Genomic DNA, 17917 nt, shown 5'->3' with positions numbered 1-17917 from the left:
AGTGGAGAGCAAAACAGGCAGATCGATGAAGTACACTGCTGAGGGGAGCAGTGGGCGGGTCAGGAGAGGTCTGCTGCACCATGTGGGTCAGCTCCAGGGCCGGGGATCGAACGCGTGCTGAGGCGGCCACGGCCAGCTTCGTAGTGCTGTGCTTGGTGGTGCTTTAACCCACCACATCAAGGAGGGCCTGGCAGTCATATTTCTAATTAGTTATATAATTCAATGAAGTGCTAAGTAAAACCATGAAATAATGCCTGGAAAGAGAGAACTGGTTGTATGAAAACTAACATGTGCTTCGGGAAGGACGTGACAAAGGCAAATCACTACAGAACACGCTGCTGGCAAATCAGGTGCGGGTGAGTCAACTCCCAAAGACGTGGGAGGCACAGTCTAGAAGAACTCTGTATTCAAATTGCTTTGCAGTGTCTACGTTTTTTCTTCATCTGAAAGGAACAGAAATTGGAAGTGACAGATACATTACGGATGCTGTTTAGGAAAGAAAGAAGATGTGGCGGCCATCAGCAGACCCTCACTCAAGAACAGGCTTCGGCCCATATCAAAAGGACGGCAAGTAAATGTACACTCGCCGCCTGAAGTTAACCTGTGTAAGGAATGTATCACTTTTTGATTCTGGAACCTACTTTTGAGATTAACTCGCCCTATTACCGACCAGGATTTCTACCATTCTTCCAAAAAAGGTCTTCATGTAGACATGAGGTTTCCTTTTCCTTTGACACTGCCTCGTAGAGCGAGCGCACAAAAATAGGGCTTCCGGCTCTGGCTTCCCAGGCCACACGCTCTGGGACAAAGTCACACCGTATCACCAGAGCCTTCGCGCAACATCTGGCAGGAGGGCTGACCCCTGTACCACCCAGGACCCAGCGGGGGAGGGGTCCAGAGCTGTGCCTGGGGACAGCGAGAGCAACGATCGCTCCCCGGTCCCAAGCTTGCTCTGAGACCCCTCCCCACTGGGAGGCCAGTGGCCGCTGCTCCCTGGGTGCCACTGCTCCCTGGGGCCCCTTCCATGCTGACTGGTGCCTCAGGGATGTGTTTGCCTCCCCCAGCAGACCGCAGGCTCCCTGCAGGCAGCCTCATGCTTCCCTCTGCCCCAGCACAAGGCTCAGTGGGCCCCGAGGGCTGCCCGCCAACTAACTTGGGGGCTAATCTTCCGCTGCAGTCTCAAACACTGGGTGCATATGCCACCCAACACTTAAAACAAAGCATTTCAATTGTTTACGTCTCTTCTGTTTCTGTGGGCTAAAATCTTCATGCTGGCAGGATGAACACACACCGTGGTAAAAGTTCACTCAGTCATTTCCTAGCTGCTGTGGCTTTGGAGTAAAGGAGTTTTTAGTTCCTACTTCAGGAAAATGGGAATACAAATAACAAACTCCCTAAGCGATGAAGTGAGATGTTGCACGCACAGGAGAGAGCCTAACACACAGGAGGACCTCAACAGAGTGACTCTGACCACAGCCACAGAGCCAAGCACAGAGGTGAAGAATACATCTGACATCTGGAGCTGGGTTTTGTTAGTTTTCTTTTTCCTAATGAAAAATCTCAAACATGCACAAAACAGAAGGAATAGGATGATGAACAAATAAGACATCTCTCTCTCTCTCATACACACACACACACACAAACTACAGACCAATATCCTTGATGAACACAGATGCAAAAATCCTAAACCTTAGCAAGCCAAGTTTAACAACACATTTAAAGAACTATACGATGTGATCAACTGGGATTTACTCCAGGGATGCAGGGATGCTTAACATATGCAAACCAATCGATGTGATTCCACCATATCAACAGAAGGAAAAACAAAAATCATATGATCTTATCAATAGATGCAGAGAAGGTATTTGACACGAAGGCCTCCATTCAGGATAGAAATTCTTAGCAAACAAGGATAGCAGGAACATCTCTTGACGCAATAAAGGCCACATGTAACCCATCCCAAAGCTAGCACCACACTCAGTGGTGAGGATCTGAAAGCTTTTCCTCTAAACCAGGTACAAGAAAAGGATGTCTACTCTCACCACTACTCTTCCACACAGTATTGTAAGTCTGAACTAGACCAACTGGCCAAGAAAAAGATATAAAGAGAATCTGCAGCCACATGCAGAAAAACGAAATGAGACCTCTTTCTCATATATCACACAAAATTAATTCAAAATGGATTGAAGTTTCGGCTGCTAAACCTGACACCAAAAAGTACATTTCAGGAAACAGGCAAATCAAGCCATGACACTGGCTTGTGTTGTCTTTGTCTCTAAAATCAAGAAAATCAAAATAGGATATAAAGAAACAGGGCTACATCAAACTAAAATGCTTCTCTGCAGTGAAACTATCATCCACACAGAGGTACCCTACTGATGTTCTTTTAATGGGAGCGAGTGCTGGCACATCATACAACAGGAAAAGAGCTAATATCCCAAAACTACAAATAATGTGCCCAGTAAGCACATATGAAAAAAACGCGTAAATAACCCAACCAGAACAGTGAGCGGAAGAGCTAAACAGACACTTCTCCAAAGAACACAACCGAAGGCCCACAGGCACACGAGAACAAGTTCAACATCACTTACCACCAGGAAATGCTAATCAAAACCACAATGAAATAAATACCACCTCACTTGAGTGAGAATGGCCCATACAAAAAAAAAAAAAAAAAAAAAACCAGAAATAAATATTTGTAAGGGTGTAGAGAAACAGGAACCACCATACGCTGCTGGTGGGAACACAGACCTATTCCAGCCATGGAAAACAATGTGGAGGTTCCTCAACCTATTAAACATACATAGGTGATCCAGCAAATCTACTCCTATGTACCTAGCTGGAGGATATAAAATCACTAACTTGAAGGCATTTATGGGAGACTACTCAGCTATAAGGGAGTTGAACTCTTGCCATTGTGACAACATGCATGGACGATACAGAGAAAAAACCAAACCGCCACAACTAAACCAAAACAAATCCTAGAAATGTGACTGCAGAATTGAAGCTACTAGAGGCGGGTAAAAGGTGGGGATGGAAATGAAGTGAGGAGACCAAATGTTTTGATAAAAGTTGAGGCTGCTTTGGTGGTGGATGTGGTGTGTGACACACATCTGAGGAGGTGTGGCCCTATTTCCCTAAGTCCTAGGCAGTGTTGAGGACAAAGTTACATCAATTAAACTTTAAAAAAAAAAATGGGCAAAGAACTGCCAGGTATCCATCGAGTTTCAGCAATAATCAAATCAAGGCCAAACTTATTTTTACCTACATTGCTGCCTACCCTTACCCTGAAATTATTTTAAAACCAATCCTAGACATAAATCATTTCATCCCTAAAATATCTCAGCATTTATCTTCAGAAGAAAAGGATTCTTAAAAGAATCACAATATCATTATCATATCCAAAACAATGACAACAGTTCTGTGATATTACCAAATGTGTTCTTCTGAAGACGTATTTCCCTGATTACACCCTAATTTTATTTTTTTAACAAATGGTATATTAATTCAGCATTCAAATAAACACCACATCTTACTTCAACTGACAAGTATCTTTAGTTTCTTTTAATCCAGTGACTCTTAAATTAAGTCATTTAGGAAGCTTGTAATAAACAGGCTGCTGGGGCCTACTTCAGATTTTCTGACTCAGTAGGTCTCAAGACCCTCAAATTTCCATTTCCAATACTTTTCCAGATGACACTGTGTCCAGGAACCATAGAATAAGAACCACCATAACACACAAGTTTCACTTCCTCATTTCCTCTGTTTTCCTAAAATACAAAGATGTTCTAAGCTCATATTGTACATTTCCTGCACTAGGCCTAGACTCAAGCCATGTGTGCAAGGAGTCCTAGTTCCTTTCAGTGGGAAAGGTATTTAGAAACCACAATGTGGTAGTGGAAGTGCTCATTGGTATTAGACATTTTTAAAACCTTTCGGGCAGAGAAAAGGAGTAGATTTTTCTGGTAAACTATACTTAATAAAAATCATGAGTTTATCCTGATATTTGCCAAGTCAAATGAAGGATTACAAGATTCACTTCTTTGATATTTTAAATTTATATATCACTTCTCTTACAGTAAAAATCTCAACATGAGTTGTTTTATCCCACAATGGAAATATTAGGTCAAAAATCAATACTAACATTATGACTAACAATATAATCACTGGCTGAGCAGTTTATTTACATGTTTTTTCAGTTTGCCCTCAGCTAGCTATTTCCATTAGTAATGTGTTCACTCACATCCCTGTGTGTTAGCATTTCTTCTTCCTATGGTTTTTCTTCAAAAATTTTATGAAGATTTGTTCATTTATTCTTATTCTGAATTTTTAGAAACTTCTCCTTTCCCATTCTGATTTACTTTTATTTATAATTCTGTAAAGCATTGAAACAGCTTAAAGAGAAATCTACAAAACAAGTTTTATTCAGAGGAATCTAGTTTCTGTCCCTGCCTGTCCACCCTTTTCCCTCTTCCCCTATAAGTAGCCTGTTTTACTGTTATAGTTTATCTTTCCATTAACAATTTTAATAAGCAAATATGGATAAATATTTGTGTCCCCCCCCCCAGTCATTTTCTTAGATAAATTGATGTATATGATACTTACTTTCCAGAGTAGGCCCTGGAGCTACAGGAGATGGTATATAAGTGTAAATGGCAAATTAATAACACTCAGAGAAAACACCGTGTAGTAAAAAATACTGTGGATTACTGGTAAAAACTTGGAAATCTGCTTTACACACATTTCACACCAAGAAAAAGGCACAATCTGAAACACAGGCAGGGGCAGGAAAGTGGCTAGAGGCAATTTCACACCACACAGGGGTCTGATGTACACTAGCAACCACATAAGGGCATTTCTAAGGCTCTTTTTCTGGCTCTAAAATTCTATGATGTTAGAGTGAGCATAATCAATTACCCAGAAATCCTGAGGCAGAAGGGGCCCGTCAGTACTGACCAGTTTCTGGGCTCACTTGCAAGTGGGGGCGATCAATGTGACTATAGCTGCCACTTCCACACACAAACACCTATAACCAAAACAACCGAATTCCATCTATTCAAATACACCATGGATTGAGGATAAAAACATTGCATCGAGGTTGACTTGATTAATTCAGGCATGCTGTACTTTAAAAATCAGATGGACAAGTACTGGTTTGGGAGTATGACAAGAAATCATTCATTCATTCTCATTCAAAACATGTGACCAAAATAAGACATGGATCCTCAGCCCTCATGGAAAGTACAGGAGACAGACATGAAACAACATACAATTATAACCTATCATGACACAGAAGAGGATGCAGTGACTGATGAGGGAGCCCTCTCTGACTTCAGGGTGCATTTAGGGTAAGACCCGGAAGGTGGGACGGAGAGCGCTGCTCCCCTGCCCCCCAGCGTGGGGACTCACCTTGTCACTATACGACACGCTCTCCCCACAAAGACCTGGGGACTGCTTCTACTCCCCACAAAAACCTACCTGACTGCTGATTGGGAGCCTGTCGTTTCTAAGTAGTTAAACTAGATTTGGGAGCCCTTCCTGGTGGCGCAAAGGGTTAAAGCACAGCACTATGAACTTAGCCACAGCTGCTTTCAGCACGAGTTCAATCCCCAGCCAGGGAGGAGACCCACCTGGTGCAGCAGACCTCTCCTGTCTCACCCGCGGCTCCCCTCAGCAGTGTACCTTGTCAATCTGCCTGTTCTGCCCCCCGCTGTCTCTAGTGAATTCTCTCACCACCCCTTCACCTCTGGCCTTCACCCTAGTTCTGTATGCATAAATAAATAAATCTTTTTTTAAAAATAGATTTTGTACCAGGCCCATTAAAACAGGATGCTGAAAGTTAGGAAAAGAATCAGAAATCTAGAGAAAGGCACCTAAGACAAAAGAGATTGTGAGCAGAAAGGAATGAACCGGTCCATAAGGACAACTGGAACTTTGGATGTAAATACCCCTGCTTTCAAACCAGCTCTGTGCCTGTCAGCATGAGCCTCCCTCCTTGCACCTCAGTTTCCTCATGAGTCGAATGCTCACAGGATTTCTCTCAACAAAGACATCCAGGATGGGGACACATCAGGGCCTCAGGCCAAGCTAGGAGGGCACAAGGGCGGGTTAGGATACACTGGAGCAGACTTGGAGGAGGTAAGTCACAGCAGCAGCCCAGAACCGGAGCCCAGACGCCGGGCCGTGATCTACCTGTTCACAGTTATGCGTGCACTGGCCGTCCGTGGGGAGGGAGGCCCTCCAGAGCAGTGTCAGCAACCTCGCGGCCTCTTCCAGGATCAGCTTGACGGTGCTCACATTGGTGACAAGCCTGCTCAGGGGCATCGAGTGTGGGCCCTGTGCCGGGGGATGAGAAAGTCGTTACACACAGTCTTGAAAAAGATTACAGACAAATTAAAGCTGTCTAACGGGCAGCATAAATCTCTGCTCTGTGGGGCTTGAATTCCACATGCTGAGCAAGAGCCTGGGGCCAGACGACACCAATTTATTGTTCTTAAAGATTGGTGAATTATAGATTATGAGTGCATTTCAGCAGTAATTCTAGTCCAATCAATAACCATGATTAAAAACCACCTGCATTAGCCATATTAACTAACCAAGAAGAGGGTCCATGGTGAGCCCACTTTTCCACACATAGCCCAGAGCCTCTCTGGGAGGCAAGCCAAAGCCAGTGAGCAAGTGAGCGGCGTGGTCATTCACGCATCCCACTTTGAGCCACGAGGGGCCATGTACAGTCTCTCTCACCCTGTCTCAGAACTTGACTGAGGGCCTGGGCACCCCTCGCCTCCCCGCAGCCTCGGCTGACTCCTTCTTCCACTGCTCCTAGGGTGTATCTCTCTCTCAGCTCTGTCGTTCTGTTTACCTTTGTATCCAGCTCTGGACTGACATGGCTGGGAGCCTCCTGGAACTGAGTGGCCATTTCAGCAAGGAGCCTCTGGCCCTGGCCGATCTGCTTGCACAGAGCATCATAGTCCTCAATCAGGCCCAGAATGTGGTGGCCACTTGAGCTGGCCCACAGGTGGTGGGCAGGAGCCACGTGGGACTTGCATAGGGTGCCGACGGCTGAACTGCCACTGTCACAGGAGAGGGAGTCCACATCATTTCCAGAGAGCTGAGGAGACTCTGAAGCTGCAGGATAAGAAGGGAGATGGCCGGTCTACAAGGGCAGCACCCTGACGTGGCAGGCTTTCAATGCTGAAGTGCAGGAGAGCCAAGGGCAGCCCTCTGACAAACCACCTGACGAGGCCCAGATGGCTGAGGCCTGGCTCGTGGCCCTCAGTCTGCCTACCAGCCCATGCTGAGCTCATGCTTCTCGTGGAAGGAGCTCACTTGAAGCCAACCAACGCTTATTGAGCAAGCACTCACTTGCTTGAAAGACCCTGATCACACCAGTGTCTCAAGCTGGGGTTCCAAGAACCCTGGGTCTAAGTGGAATCAAGACTCCATGTGAGAGACGTAATGGCACAAGATGAAGAGCAGCTCAGAGGAAGACAGGAGAGAAGACAGGCAGGAGGGAAGCAGGGAAGGCTTTCTAGAAGGGGCAACTGAGCTGGGTGGCACAGGCAGCAAGAATTACTCAAAAGAGAGGGAAAAGCCTGCTGCTTTGACCCTAGATCAAGAGAAGTCTGGAAACATGAGGGAATGCAAGCCGCGGAGAAGTCTGCATTCATAGAGAGCTGTGAGGAAGTAGGGCTGCCCTGGCAGAGAAGCGGACAAAGGAAGTCTGGCAAAAGGAGGCGCCTCGCTGCAAGGTCCCAGTGAGAGGCGGGGCAGGCCTCTGCAGGTGGTGACCCATCTGTGTGGCGAGACGTGGGCAGAAGCTCAGACGGGCCACCGGGCAAGATGCGGGAGGCCTTGCCAGCCCCGCTGTGTGGCTGTGTCAAGCAGGGCAACGAGGAACCAGGAGGTTGCTGAGGTTGGTGACACCTAGGGAGGCATCGGCAAGCTTGGAGGGGAGCTCACCAGCTAGAGATGCTGCGGGCCTGAAACCCCAAATCCTGCCAAATACCCTCTCATATAGGCGCCAAGGGCACCTTTTTTACTTAAAAAGTCCTCCTGCCAACTCAACCCTGCTACAGTCAACCGGAGGCAGTTTGTACCTGATCTCGGTGGCATTGCCAGGGTGGAGTCGAACAGATCACAGGAACTACCAACTGCCATGGAACAGCTGTCACTACCTACAAAATACAAAATACGGGAAAATAAACCGCCAGAAGTTTCGGTTTCAACGTTTGACAGAGAGCAGTGAGTGAGAATAACGAAGTGCCTGCTATGCACCAGCTCTCCTCTGAGGACCGCCTGCCAGCCCTGTCAGGCCACAGGGGAAGGGGCTGAGCAGCTCAGTGCCCGCCCTGGAAGGCCCCTCAGGGCCAGAGAAGTGCACGGCAATTTCACCTCAGGGTAGCTGGGGCTGAGGCAGGCGAGCACGGGGCTGTGGGAGCTCAGGGGTAACAACCCCAAGGCGGCGGGAGCACAGGCAAAGTCCCAGATGCATCAGCCACCGCGACCCACGCAGGGAGGATGAAACAATTCATATGGCTGAGCCCTGGGCCCAGGGCAGGCAGGACGGGGTGCAAAGGCAGAACTGTGAGGACTGTGGGGACCCACTGCAGGGCAGGGCAGCGGCAAGCTGGAGTCTGTCTGGGCCCATGGCCGAGTCTGCAGGCTGCCGCAAAACCCACGAGGGAAAAACAACCCAAAGGGGGCCCTGAGAGGCTGTGCACTTGAAGTAATGCTAGGAGGCGAAACCAGCGCGCCGCGGAGCGAGCTCATTCACCACCCAGCCAGCACCATCGCGCCTGACCTCCCAGGAGCTGGATGGACGGCAGCGCAGGGCAGACCTCGTGAAGAGGAGACCAGGGGCAGAGACAGGCAGTGATCTGCCTGGCACCCCGAGAGTGAAGGGCAGGTGGCGTGAGGACCATATCCAGGCCTTGGGACACCCTCCGGGCCACCCCCAGGCACCTCCCAAGGGTGCAGGGCCACTCCAGAGGCCACGGAGCCGGGGCGTCAACTGTCTGGAGCTGGCCCGAGAGAGCTCGCTTTCTGCTGAAGACAGCAGCCTCACCGGCAGCGCACGGAGCGCTGAGCCGGCCCAGAGAAGTGTCTGCAAAAGGAGACGTGTGCGGCTGCCCGCGGTATATTCACATCGGAGGAATGGAGACATTGCAGGGGCGGCGGCACCGTGGGCTCTGAACACCCGCTCCGCGTGCCTGCGGCGAGGCCCTTGACCCTGGGCCAAGTCACAGGCAGCAAAGGCTGGCAATGGGCTCCTCGCTTCAGCCGCCCCAACTTCCCTTCTTGCACACCCCAAGCGCTGAGCCATTCTCCCTGCCTCAGTCTCCCCCCCACTCCACCCCGACTTCCTCAGTCCCACCTCAAAGCGCCATACAAAGGGCCAGAGGCGGATGGACAGTTAACACAGCAGAGCCTCGTGGATGCTCGGCCCAGGCGGAGGGCAGCCAGCCCTCTGGCGGGTACATACGACTTTGTAGACTGATGAGGGGTTTCTGCCTTTTTTTAAAAATAGGAATTCGTATATATCAGTTTTCTGTCAAAATTTTTAATCCTTATCAAAGAGAAACCTATGGCCAATCACTACAAGTTCTAAAGCAGGTTGACAGGGGCCCTGTAAGAGACTTTTTCTTTAAATTAAAGGCAATGGACATAACTCCCAAGCCTAGTAAAGAGAAGACTCTTCTGTCTGAGTACACTGGCATTCCCAGTTCCACCGGCTGCGTGTGCCCACCCTGTGGGCTTCAGGATGACAACCCCCAAACTCCTCCGTCTTGGGAAGGTGAGGTGGTAACTCAGGAACAGAACAGAACTCGGCGCTAGAGGTGGCTCTAGCTCCTTGGTGCAGAGCGGAGCGGACGGCTGGTGGGGTTCTCTGACCATCTACAGTCAGCAGAGAAGTGGCTGGAGCCCAATCTTGTCCCCTCGGGGCTCCCCTGTTTAGCCTTCTTGGACCAGGCAGTGAACCCACAAGCAAATGCAGAGCAGAACCACTTCACACCTACCAGCGAGCTTCCTAGATCCCAAAAGACAGTGGCAGTCGCAGGTAGAGGACTGGGCTTGCTCTGAAGACAGGAAGAGGGTAAAAGGGGTTCTCAGCAGTGGTTAGAGCTAGATGGAGGGAGGGAGCAAGACCCGAGGGAAAGAGGGCAGCGGGAAGCCCAAGCGCTCCTCCCTGAGAGTCGAGAGGCCCCAGGCAGAGACAGAGCTTTTTGCCAAAGGTGACGGCTACTTAGTGGTCAGGTTCCCTGGCTTCCAGGGTAGAGCGTGTCTGTTGTCAGTGGGAAGACACCTCCGTGGGCCAAGGGCATCGCTCAGGAGCCCACGTGTCCCCCTGGTGGTGCCTCACACAGGGCAGAGGCGGGGCAGTACCGTGCGGTTCTAGCCGAAGGGGCCGCTCGGACGCGGTCAGGGCTTGGAGGGCCGGGGTGGGCACTACTTCCGGAGCCTCCTGGCCCCTCTGTGCCAGCTGCTCCTCCAGCCTGCTCTGCAGCGTGCTGTTGGTCTTGATGCTCCTTTCCAGCTGTGTCCGCAGCGCCTGGATCTCCGTGAGGAGGTCGTGCAGGTCACTGGAAGGCTCCTGCGGCCGGCAGCCTTCTCCCGACACCTCGGCTCCGGCCTCTGTGAACGGGGCAAAGGGAACTCGACACCTTCCCCGCCAAGGGTCGGTCATAAAGGCGCTCAGAGTGTTTGAGATGCGCCACCACCCCCCCGCCCCTTCCTAAGAACTAGGTACAATTTAAAATAACAACTTGACTTTAAAAACAAAAATATTGGCAGGCTTAATTGCTGCTATTCCACAGGCTAAATAAGAGCTGGAAATTAATTTTCGCTTCTGGCCATAAAAGCCTTGCAAATTGCACACCAAACCCCGAAATTATGTCTAGTAGTAATAAAATCTATTTGGGCTGGAATTATAGAATGAAAGGGGCTGATTTTAAGAGCTACAGTATATTAAAAAGCACAACAGCAAGAATAAGAAAAACAACTTGAAGAGAAAATGAAAGTTGTGACCCTTTTCTAGATAAACTTTCAATAGGGAGAAACCATCTGGAAAATTAGTTAAAAAAAAAAAAAAAAACAACCAACCACACCTCAAAATTGATTCTGGAACATTAGACTTTGGTCAAGTTGCTCCCATCAGGTGTGTCTATCAGGAAACGCAGTCAATGGACCAGAGCTAACTAGGGGCTCTGGAGCACCAGCCCGCACATAGTAGGGCCCTCTAAGTACCTGCTGACTGAACAGGCAGAGCAAACACGCCGCAGGAGATGACAACAGGTCATGTCCTGGCGTCTGCCATGTGCCAGCCACACATGAAGTCAATGTGCTTTCAGCGTTCTTTCACCGCCACAGAGCAGCCATCAGGCCCCGGACTGAGGGAGCTGCGGGAGGTCACGTGGCCAGGCAGGCGCACTGCGAGTCAGGCTACTCCTCAGCCCAAGCCCTTGTGCTGCCTGTGGCCTCTTCAGGAAAAGACTGGGCCAGACAGCGAGCTTCCTCACGTACCACGCCACCCCAGAGGCAAGAGTGGGACGTGAGGCACAGCCAGCCTGCGGGGCTGCTGAGCTCACAGCCGTGCACGGGCGCCCGTACCCCGCGCTCTCCTCCGCTCCTCCTGCAGCCTCTCGTGCACCTTCAGCTCCACGCGCAGGGACTGGAGTAGCTTGTCGTTCTGTGACAGCAGCTGTTCCCTTGACTTCAGCTCCTCCTGCACCCTGAAAAGACCCCACCACCATGGGAGGAGAGGTTAAGTCCAACTTAGGGTGAGTTACCCAAACCCCAGAGACAGGTCAACACCCTCCGCCAGAAGAGCGTGGACAAGAGACACGTGACAGGCGACACATTCTCTCATGTGATCGTCACGGGCGCTCCAAAAACCTTGTGCCTTTGACTCTCCACTTCATGGATATGAGGAAGTGAAGCTCAAAAAGACTAAGCCTCACCCAAGGGTGCAGAGCTCAGAAGAGGAGCCAGGACTGTGTGACAGCAGACAGTGACCTTGCTGCATCCCCACAGCACCCCAGTAACCAGGGGTGATGGCAGCAGCGCTAAGAACCGAGACCACGCAGGACAGACGGAGTCTAAGGGCCTGGCTGCAGAAGAGCGGCTGGAAGGGCCGAAACGGTCCGAGTCAGACTCGTCACGCCTCTGCTCGGATTCCCCGGGGGCCTCCTGTCACTCCAAGCCAACCCTGAGCACTTCTCCGCGTGGCTTCTCTGTGTCGCCACGCCGCTTCCTCCCTGCCCTCATCCGCACGGCCTCTCGGCCCAGCGCAGCGCCCTCCCGGTGGCTCCCAGGCGCTGGCCCTGCGTTGCCCAGGCGTCCTCCCTGCGGGGCCGGGGGATGCACATGCTACTGCTTCCAGCATGCTGCTCACGTGGCATGAGAGAGGCTTCCCTGACCCGCCCTGGAGAAGAAACAGCAGTGGCCCCCGGACCCAGCCGGCTGAGGTGGCTTCGCGGGACGCATTTCATCCGCAGCCGAGGCTCCTGGGGCACGGTGTGGCCGAGCCGCCTGGTTCTGGACTCCAAGCGGGGCCCAGCGGGTCCTGGCCCAGGGGCGCCGGTGTGTCTGCGCTACCTGCTCAGCTGGCCACGGCTGTGGCAGACCTCGCTGCGCAGCTGCTGGTTGTGCTTCTCCTTCTCACTCGCTTCCCTCTGCAACCGTTCATTTTCTCCCCTCACACACGCATATTCCCGCTGAAGATGCTCGAGATTCGCCGTCTTCCTGGAGAGAGACTCCCGCAATTTTTCATTCTCCCTCTGTTTATCTGCAAACACAGAAAAAGCGCCACTAGGAAGAGACACCATTTGTTTTTTTCCAACCTTATTACGCAAATACAACACTTGAGCTGGAGCACTCCAAGAATACAAAAGAGAACGAGATTTAATCTGGCGTTTACGATTTTGGCATTCCAATTATCTTATGTATTTTGGGCAGCTAAATCTGTCAACATCAAGGCTGCAGATTAAACGTCACTGGGATGAAATGGGTCTGTTTAATTTTCTATTAAATAATGGGCCGTGCAAACCTAGTTACTTTGCCTTCTGACCAAACAGTGGGTAAAAATATAGACAGAGGCAAGAAGCAGGGCCCCAAACTCTGGCCAGCGTGGGAGACATCCACAGGCCCCCAGCGAGGAGGCCAGCGGCTGCGCAAAGGGCACCCTGAGCCCACCCACCCACCCAGGATGGGAGGACAGCGCCTCCCTGAGGAACTATATGCACCTGCGCAGACGCACACCCAAGAGCTGGCTCCAGGCAGCTCTGTTGACTCCAGAGCCCCGAGCAAGTTTCTTCACTTCTCCACACCTCAAGTTTCCTCATCCTTGCTGTGTGAGGACTAACTGACTGACTCTAAAAGAGGGCCACACACAGGGCTTCTCCAGCCCTCTGGAGAGTTGCGCGAGGCCCAGCCTTGGCATGACGGCAACATGAGCTGTGGGGATCTCTCGCCAGCCAACCTCCAGTGGAGGCACCAGCGTCCTCCCACCTCTTGGATGAAACTCAGGATCTAAGAGATTAAGATTTTTCCAAGGTCACACAGCCACTCTTAAACCACAACACAATTCTTCTGAGCAAACTTTCTCCTCCCCTCCAGCTCCAGCCACAGTAAGTTCCAGAGAACTCCCGACTGGTCTGTCTCCCCCACCTTCACTCTGAGGTCTTACTCTAGTCTCCTTCTATTCAAAGCACCTTAGTCACCCTGGGAACCCCTACTTGTCCTTCGATATTCGGCTGTGGAAGACCAACTTCCCCTGGGTCAGAACCCTCCTCCAGGTCCCACAGCTCCCCAATCTGCCTTTATCATGACTTATGTTCACAACAGCTGCTGTGGTGGCCTGTCTCACCCATCAGACCACAAGTCCCCTGACAGAAGGGACCAGGTCTCACTAACTCTGTATCAGGCCTACCCAGGTTCAAACAGAACAGAAGCCAGCAATGCCGGCTGGTGAATGAAAGGCCTGCTGAAGTCCATCTTCTCGTCATCCCTTCAGTCAAAACCACCTTCAATATCCCCCACAGAAAGATAGCAAGCTGGCCAGGTTCTAGCTCCACCATTCTCTGGCTCTGTGACCACAGGTTGGTCACTCATTTAGGCGTTGCTTAATCTTTGCAGAAATATTTTAAATAAATGAGGGATGATTGAGTGAAAGCTCTCTGGGGGCAAAATTTCAAATAGAAAAGGGGTCTTCAGGCCCTCCCTGGTGGCGCAGCGGGTTAAAGCACTGCACTAAGAAGCTAAAGCCGCATCCGCATGAGTTCGATCCCCGCCTGCCCCGGAGGGGACCACATGGCGTGGCAGACCTCTCCTGACCTGCCCGCTGCTCCCCTCAGCAGTGTACTTCGTCGATTTGCCTGTTCTGCTCCCCGCTCTGTCTCTGGTGAAGCCTCTCGCCGCCCCTGAGCCTCTGGCCTGTACCCCAGTTCTGTATGCACAAATAAATAAATCTTTAAAAATAAAGAAAAGAAAAGGGGTCTTCATAAGAAGTGACAGAACACTTCCCTGGGAATAGGAAGTTTCTGGCTGAGATCTGGCATGTGTATAGCCTTTCTCTCTTCCACCATGAACTAAACGGAATGAGAGGGAGCTGTAGAGAAGACAGTAATACCATTTGTTGAGATCTGAGACCCCCTGCTGAGGGCTTTCCAGTTTCTATTTGGCATAACAGCCCTATGAAGTATTCCTACTTCCCAGTTGAGAAGGCCGAGGTTGCGAGAGGTTAAGCGACCTGCCAAAAGTCATGTGCAACAAGTTATGGCAGTTGGCTGGACTTCAGTGCCTGCACCCTCCCCACCAGAGAGGGCCACGGGGGATCCCTTGAATTCTCACCTCTGGATCCTTTAGCGAGCATTGTATTGAGGGCCTGGTTCTGCTTCCTCAAGAAATGAATTTCTGATGTCAGAGAGTTATGCAGTTCTGAGCCATAAGCAAAGATGTTTGTAGACCCTATAAAAAAGCATACAAAACAGTGATTTGTGGACATTCTCCAGCTCAGGATGGAAGGAACTTCCTAGAAATATTTTCAACAATGAGGAAACAGCATGCTACAAAAATCACTCCAATGCACTATCTAAGGTATGACCAGAAGCCAAGGGGGAAAGGGTGAGCTTGAAAGGAGGCAAGGGGGCTCCCCCACCTCACCTGCCTAGTCGTCACTCCACCTCATGGTGAACAAACAGGAGACTTGGGCTAGAAGTGGGGTGAGAGGGTGACCTCCCTTGTATCTCTCCTGAAGTCCAAACCCCGCCTCAGCAAACCCCGCCACTGAGGCTCCATCCACAGAGCCAAGGCTTTCCCCTTCCTCCCCCGTCCTTCGACAACTGCCTTCTTTCCCGTTTCCGGCTTCTGCAGACAGGACTGCTGCCCCTAATCCCGGCTGGGAAGCTGGGGACCATCCCAGCACTTCTCTCCCCCTGCACAATCAGGCAGCCAGAACCTCAGCCTCCAAAATGCTTGTCACCCTGGCCCACTGTCTCCTGACCCTGTCGCTCGGGCCCGAACCTCACCTCCCTGCTGCTGCCCACCATTGTGCTAATCATCCTACCACTGGCCCTTCTTCATGCTATGCGCTGCTCAAGAACATTCGTAGACATCTGCTCACAGGCCACTGCAAAAGACAAGCGGTAAACAAGCCGAACGCAGGATCCGGACTTCAGCTCACCGTTACTTGGCGCCAACTTCACGGCTGCACTCTCCCCACGCTACCAAGTAGTCGCGCCACACCCAGGCTGCGCAGAATGAGGTGCTCTCTGCCCAGACGCCTGCCGCCTTCCTTACCAAGTCATACTCATCTTCACTCGGCACCCCAGTTCACAGCCTCTAAGTGAGTCCCAGAAACATCAGGGTCTCAAGCTGGACAGACTAGATTTGAAACTGCTCACAAATTCTGGTTGATTTTATCATCTCGCAGGCTGTGGTCTAAGTCCTGAGGCCCCACCTCTTCCTCGGGCCAGGGGCCTCCCTTGGCCCTCCAGCTCAGCTCTCCCATCTCTGACCTTTGTCTGCATGCTCATAGCCACCCTCTGGGGAGCATCTCCAGGGGGCACGGAGCTTGCCACACATGGCAGGCAGGTGCTCCCTGCCTGGCTCCCTTCCTGAGTCTACTGTGTCACATAGCCATCGGGCCAGACCCCTGCTCTCCCAGCTCCCGTGCAGCCAGAACCTGGCCATGGACCTCTCTGGTCAATGCACCCTGACAGGAAGCCAGCTGCGCGCTTCTGTGGAAGCTTTCCCACTTGACATAAAGGGCAGGGCAGGGAGAAGCTCCACCCACTTCCTTCCCATGCTGAGGACACTGTCCTGAGAGGAGACAACGCCGGTCATCACTGTGGCCATCACACGCAACCCCATGCCCTGCTGTCACTGAGCCATTAAACCTGTCTTGTGGACACCTGCCTCAAAATTTCATGTGACAGAAGACACAAGTCCCTGTTGTCCACACCATTCTAGTCACTCCCTGTTGTCTGCAGCTAGACGCATCCTGTGCACCCTTGATGAGCTGTACTGTTCAAACTCCCTCGGAGAAAATTACGGTATAAGGTCTCCCAGAAGCTGAAAGTTCATCCTGTTCCTGCTCTACACACTGTCTGTTCCTCATGCCAATGATTCACTCATCACAGCGTCGTGTCATTTTTATTTTTTTATTCACCGATGTCGCTCCCCACCTCCTTCTTCCACTCTGCCCTACAAGCGCTAGTGTCTCAGAGACACCTGGGCTTGAATCATGACTTTGGCTTCTTAATAGCTGCATGACCTCGGGCAAGTCACAAAACTTCCTTAAGTCTCCAATAGCTCAATAAAAATGATCAACGCTGTTATTATGACAGCCATTACCATCTGCATTAACATCAAGGCTGATGTTAAGCTAGAACCGAAGCTGGACCACAGAGCAATCTGCGTGAACTGGAAAAACTCAACAGAATCAGTCTCTGACCTGAAGTGCCACTTTTCTAAGGCACAGTCAGACCAGACTGGGCCCTCCTGTGATGTTCAGAGGCCAGCCTCCCCTGAACGCTGTCACTATCAACTCGTGTGACTGGCGGCAAGCTGGAAGATCTAACACGAGATGACAGTTTTTAACCATATTTCACCTCAACTTTACAAAAAGCCAGGCCTTTCTCAAGCCACCTTCCAACATGACTATTTCATGGCAGGAGGAAGTGGGGCCACTTCATTCCTTTGTCTTTTCAGAGACTGTGACAACGTGGTGGGAACAGCGGGTCTCTCCACCAGCGTGAATACTTCATGAACGCCTCTTTGTAAACCTTCCCGTCAGAGTGAATTACTCTCCAGAGCAATTGCCTACTCATTGTAGCTCGTGGCCATTTGAGCCCCCAAATAATTCTATAATTGGATTTACCAGGGAAAATGTAAAACAGAATGAATCTAATTCAAGCATTGCCAAGAGAGAATGTGAAGGGCGCAGGCATGTATTTCCAGGCTGTGTTTGATATGACTAATAACTACTTAGATTAATCAATTGCCCTGGGGGAGAGGGGAGAAGGGGAGGGTGCAGGATGGGGGTGGGGTGAGAGTAACAGAACCGTCTTGTTTACTATGCGAACTGCGGCACTTACAATGTTTCGGAAAGATGTTCTTCCAGGCTGGGGACTCCAGTGGGGCAGAGGAATGACAAGTGGCCACGGGAGCCCAAAGATTCCAGGACCGACCGCCACTAAGTACATCTTTCTAGAATTCAGTTATCTCTTCTCTAAGAGGACTCCTGTGTTCCCACCCACTGCAGAGCTTTGGACTGTTAACTATTGTTACGCAAAATAAAACTGATAATGATGATGAAAACAGTCATTCTTTTGCTCAGTGAGTGGGGGTTCACTTGCCTGAAGTCACAAAGCTAACAGACAGAAGAGCTGGACTCCACACCCAGCTCAGCCAAGCA

General features: G+C 50.7%; 1 protein-coding gene across 3 annotated transcripts in view; it reads right to left on the bottom strand.

Annotated features, from left to right (window-relative positions):
• Window positions 1–17917, bottom strand: part of CDK5RAP2 (CDK5 regulatory subunit associated protein 2) — a 143368-nt gene that overhangs the window by 4001 nt on the left and 121450 nt on the right. For 2 of the 3 annotated variants that reach the window (XM_004677939.2, XM_012721557.1), the window contains 7 exons: window positions 14851–14967; window positions 12598–12787; window positions 11611–11732; window positions 10387–10635; window positions 8100–8177; window positions 6863–7128; window positions 6193–6336 (listed from right to left, as the gene is read on the bottom strand). In XM_004677939.2, coding sequence (XP_004677996.1) covers window positions 6193–6336; window positions 6863–7128; window positions 8100–8177; window positions 10387–10635; window positions 11611–11732; window positions 12598–12787; window positions 14851–14967 — 1166 coding nt within the window. Of the gene's footprint in view, window positions 1–6192; window positions 6337–6862; window positions 7129–8099; window positions 8178–10019; window positions 10080–10386; window positions 10636–11610; window positions 11733–12597; window positions 12788–14850; window positions 14968–17917 lie in introns of all 3 variants that reach the window. The other variant, XM_012721556.1, reaches the window with a different exon arrangement.

Source organism: Condylura cristata, unplaced genomic scaffold (assembly GCF_000260355.1).
Source record: "Condylura cristata isolate star-nosed mole 26May11 unplaced genomic scaffold, ConCri1.0 scaffold00006, whole genome shotgun sequence".
NCBI lineage: Eukaryota > Metazoa > Chordata > Mammalia > Eulipotyphla > Talpidae > Condylura > Condylura cristata.
Note: the sequence above shows the minus strand (reverse complement) of the source record. Positions and strands in the feature narration are given on the sequence as shown.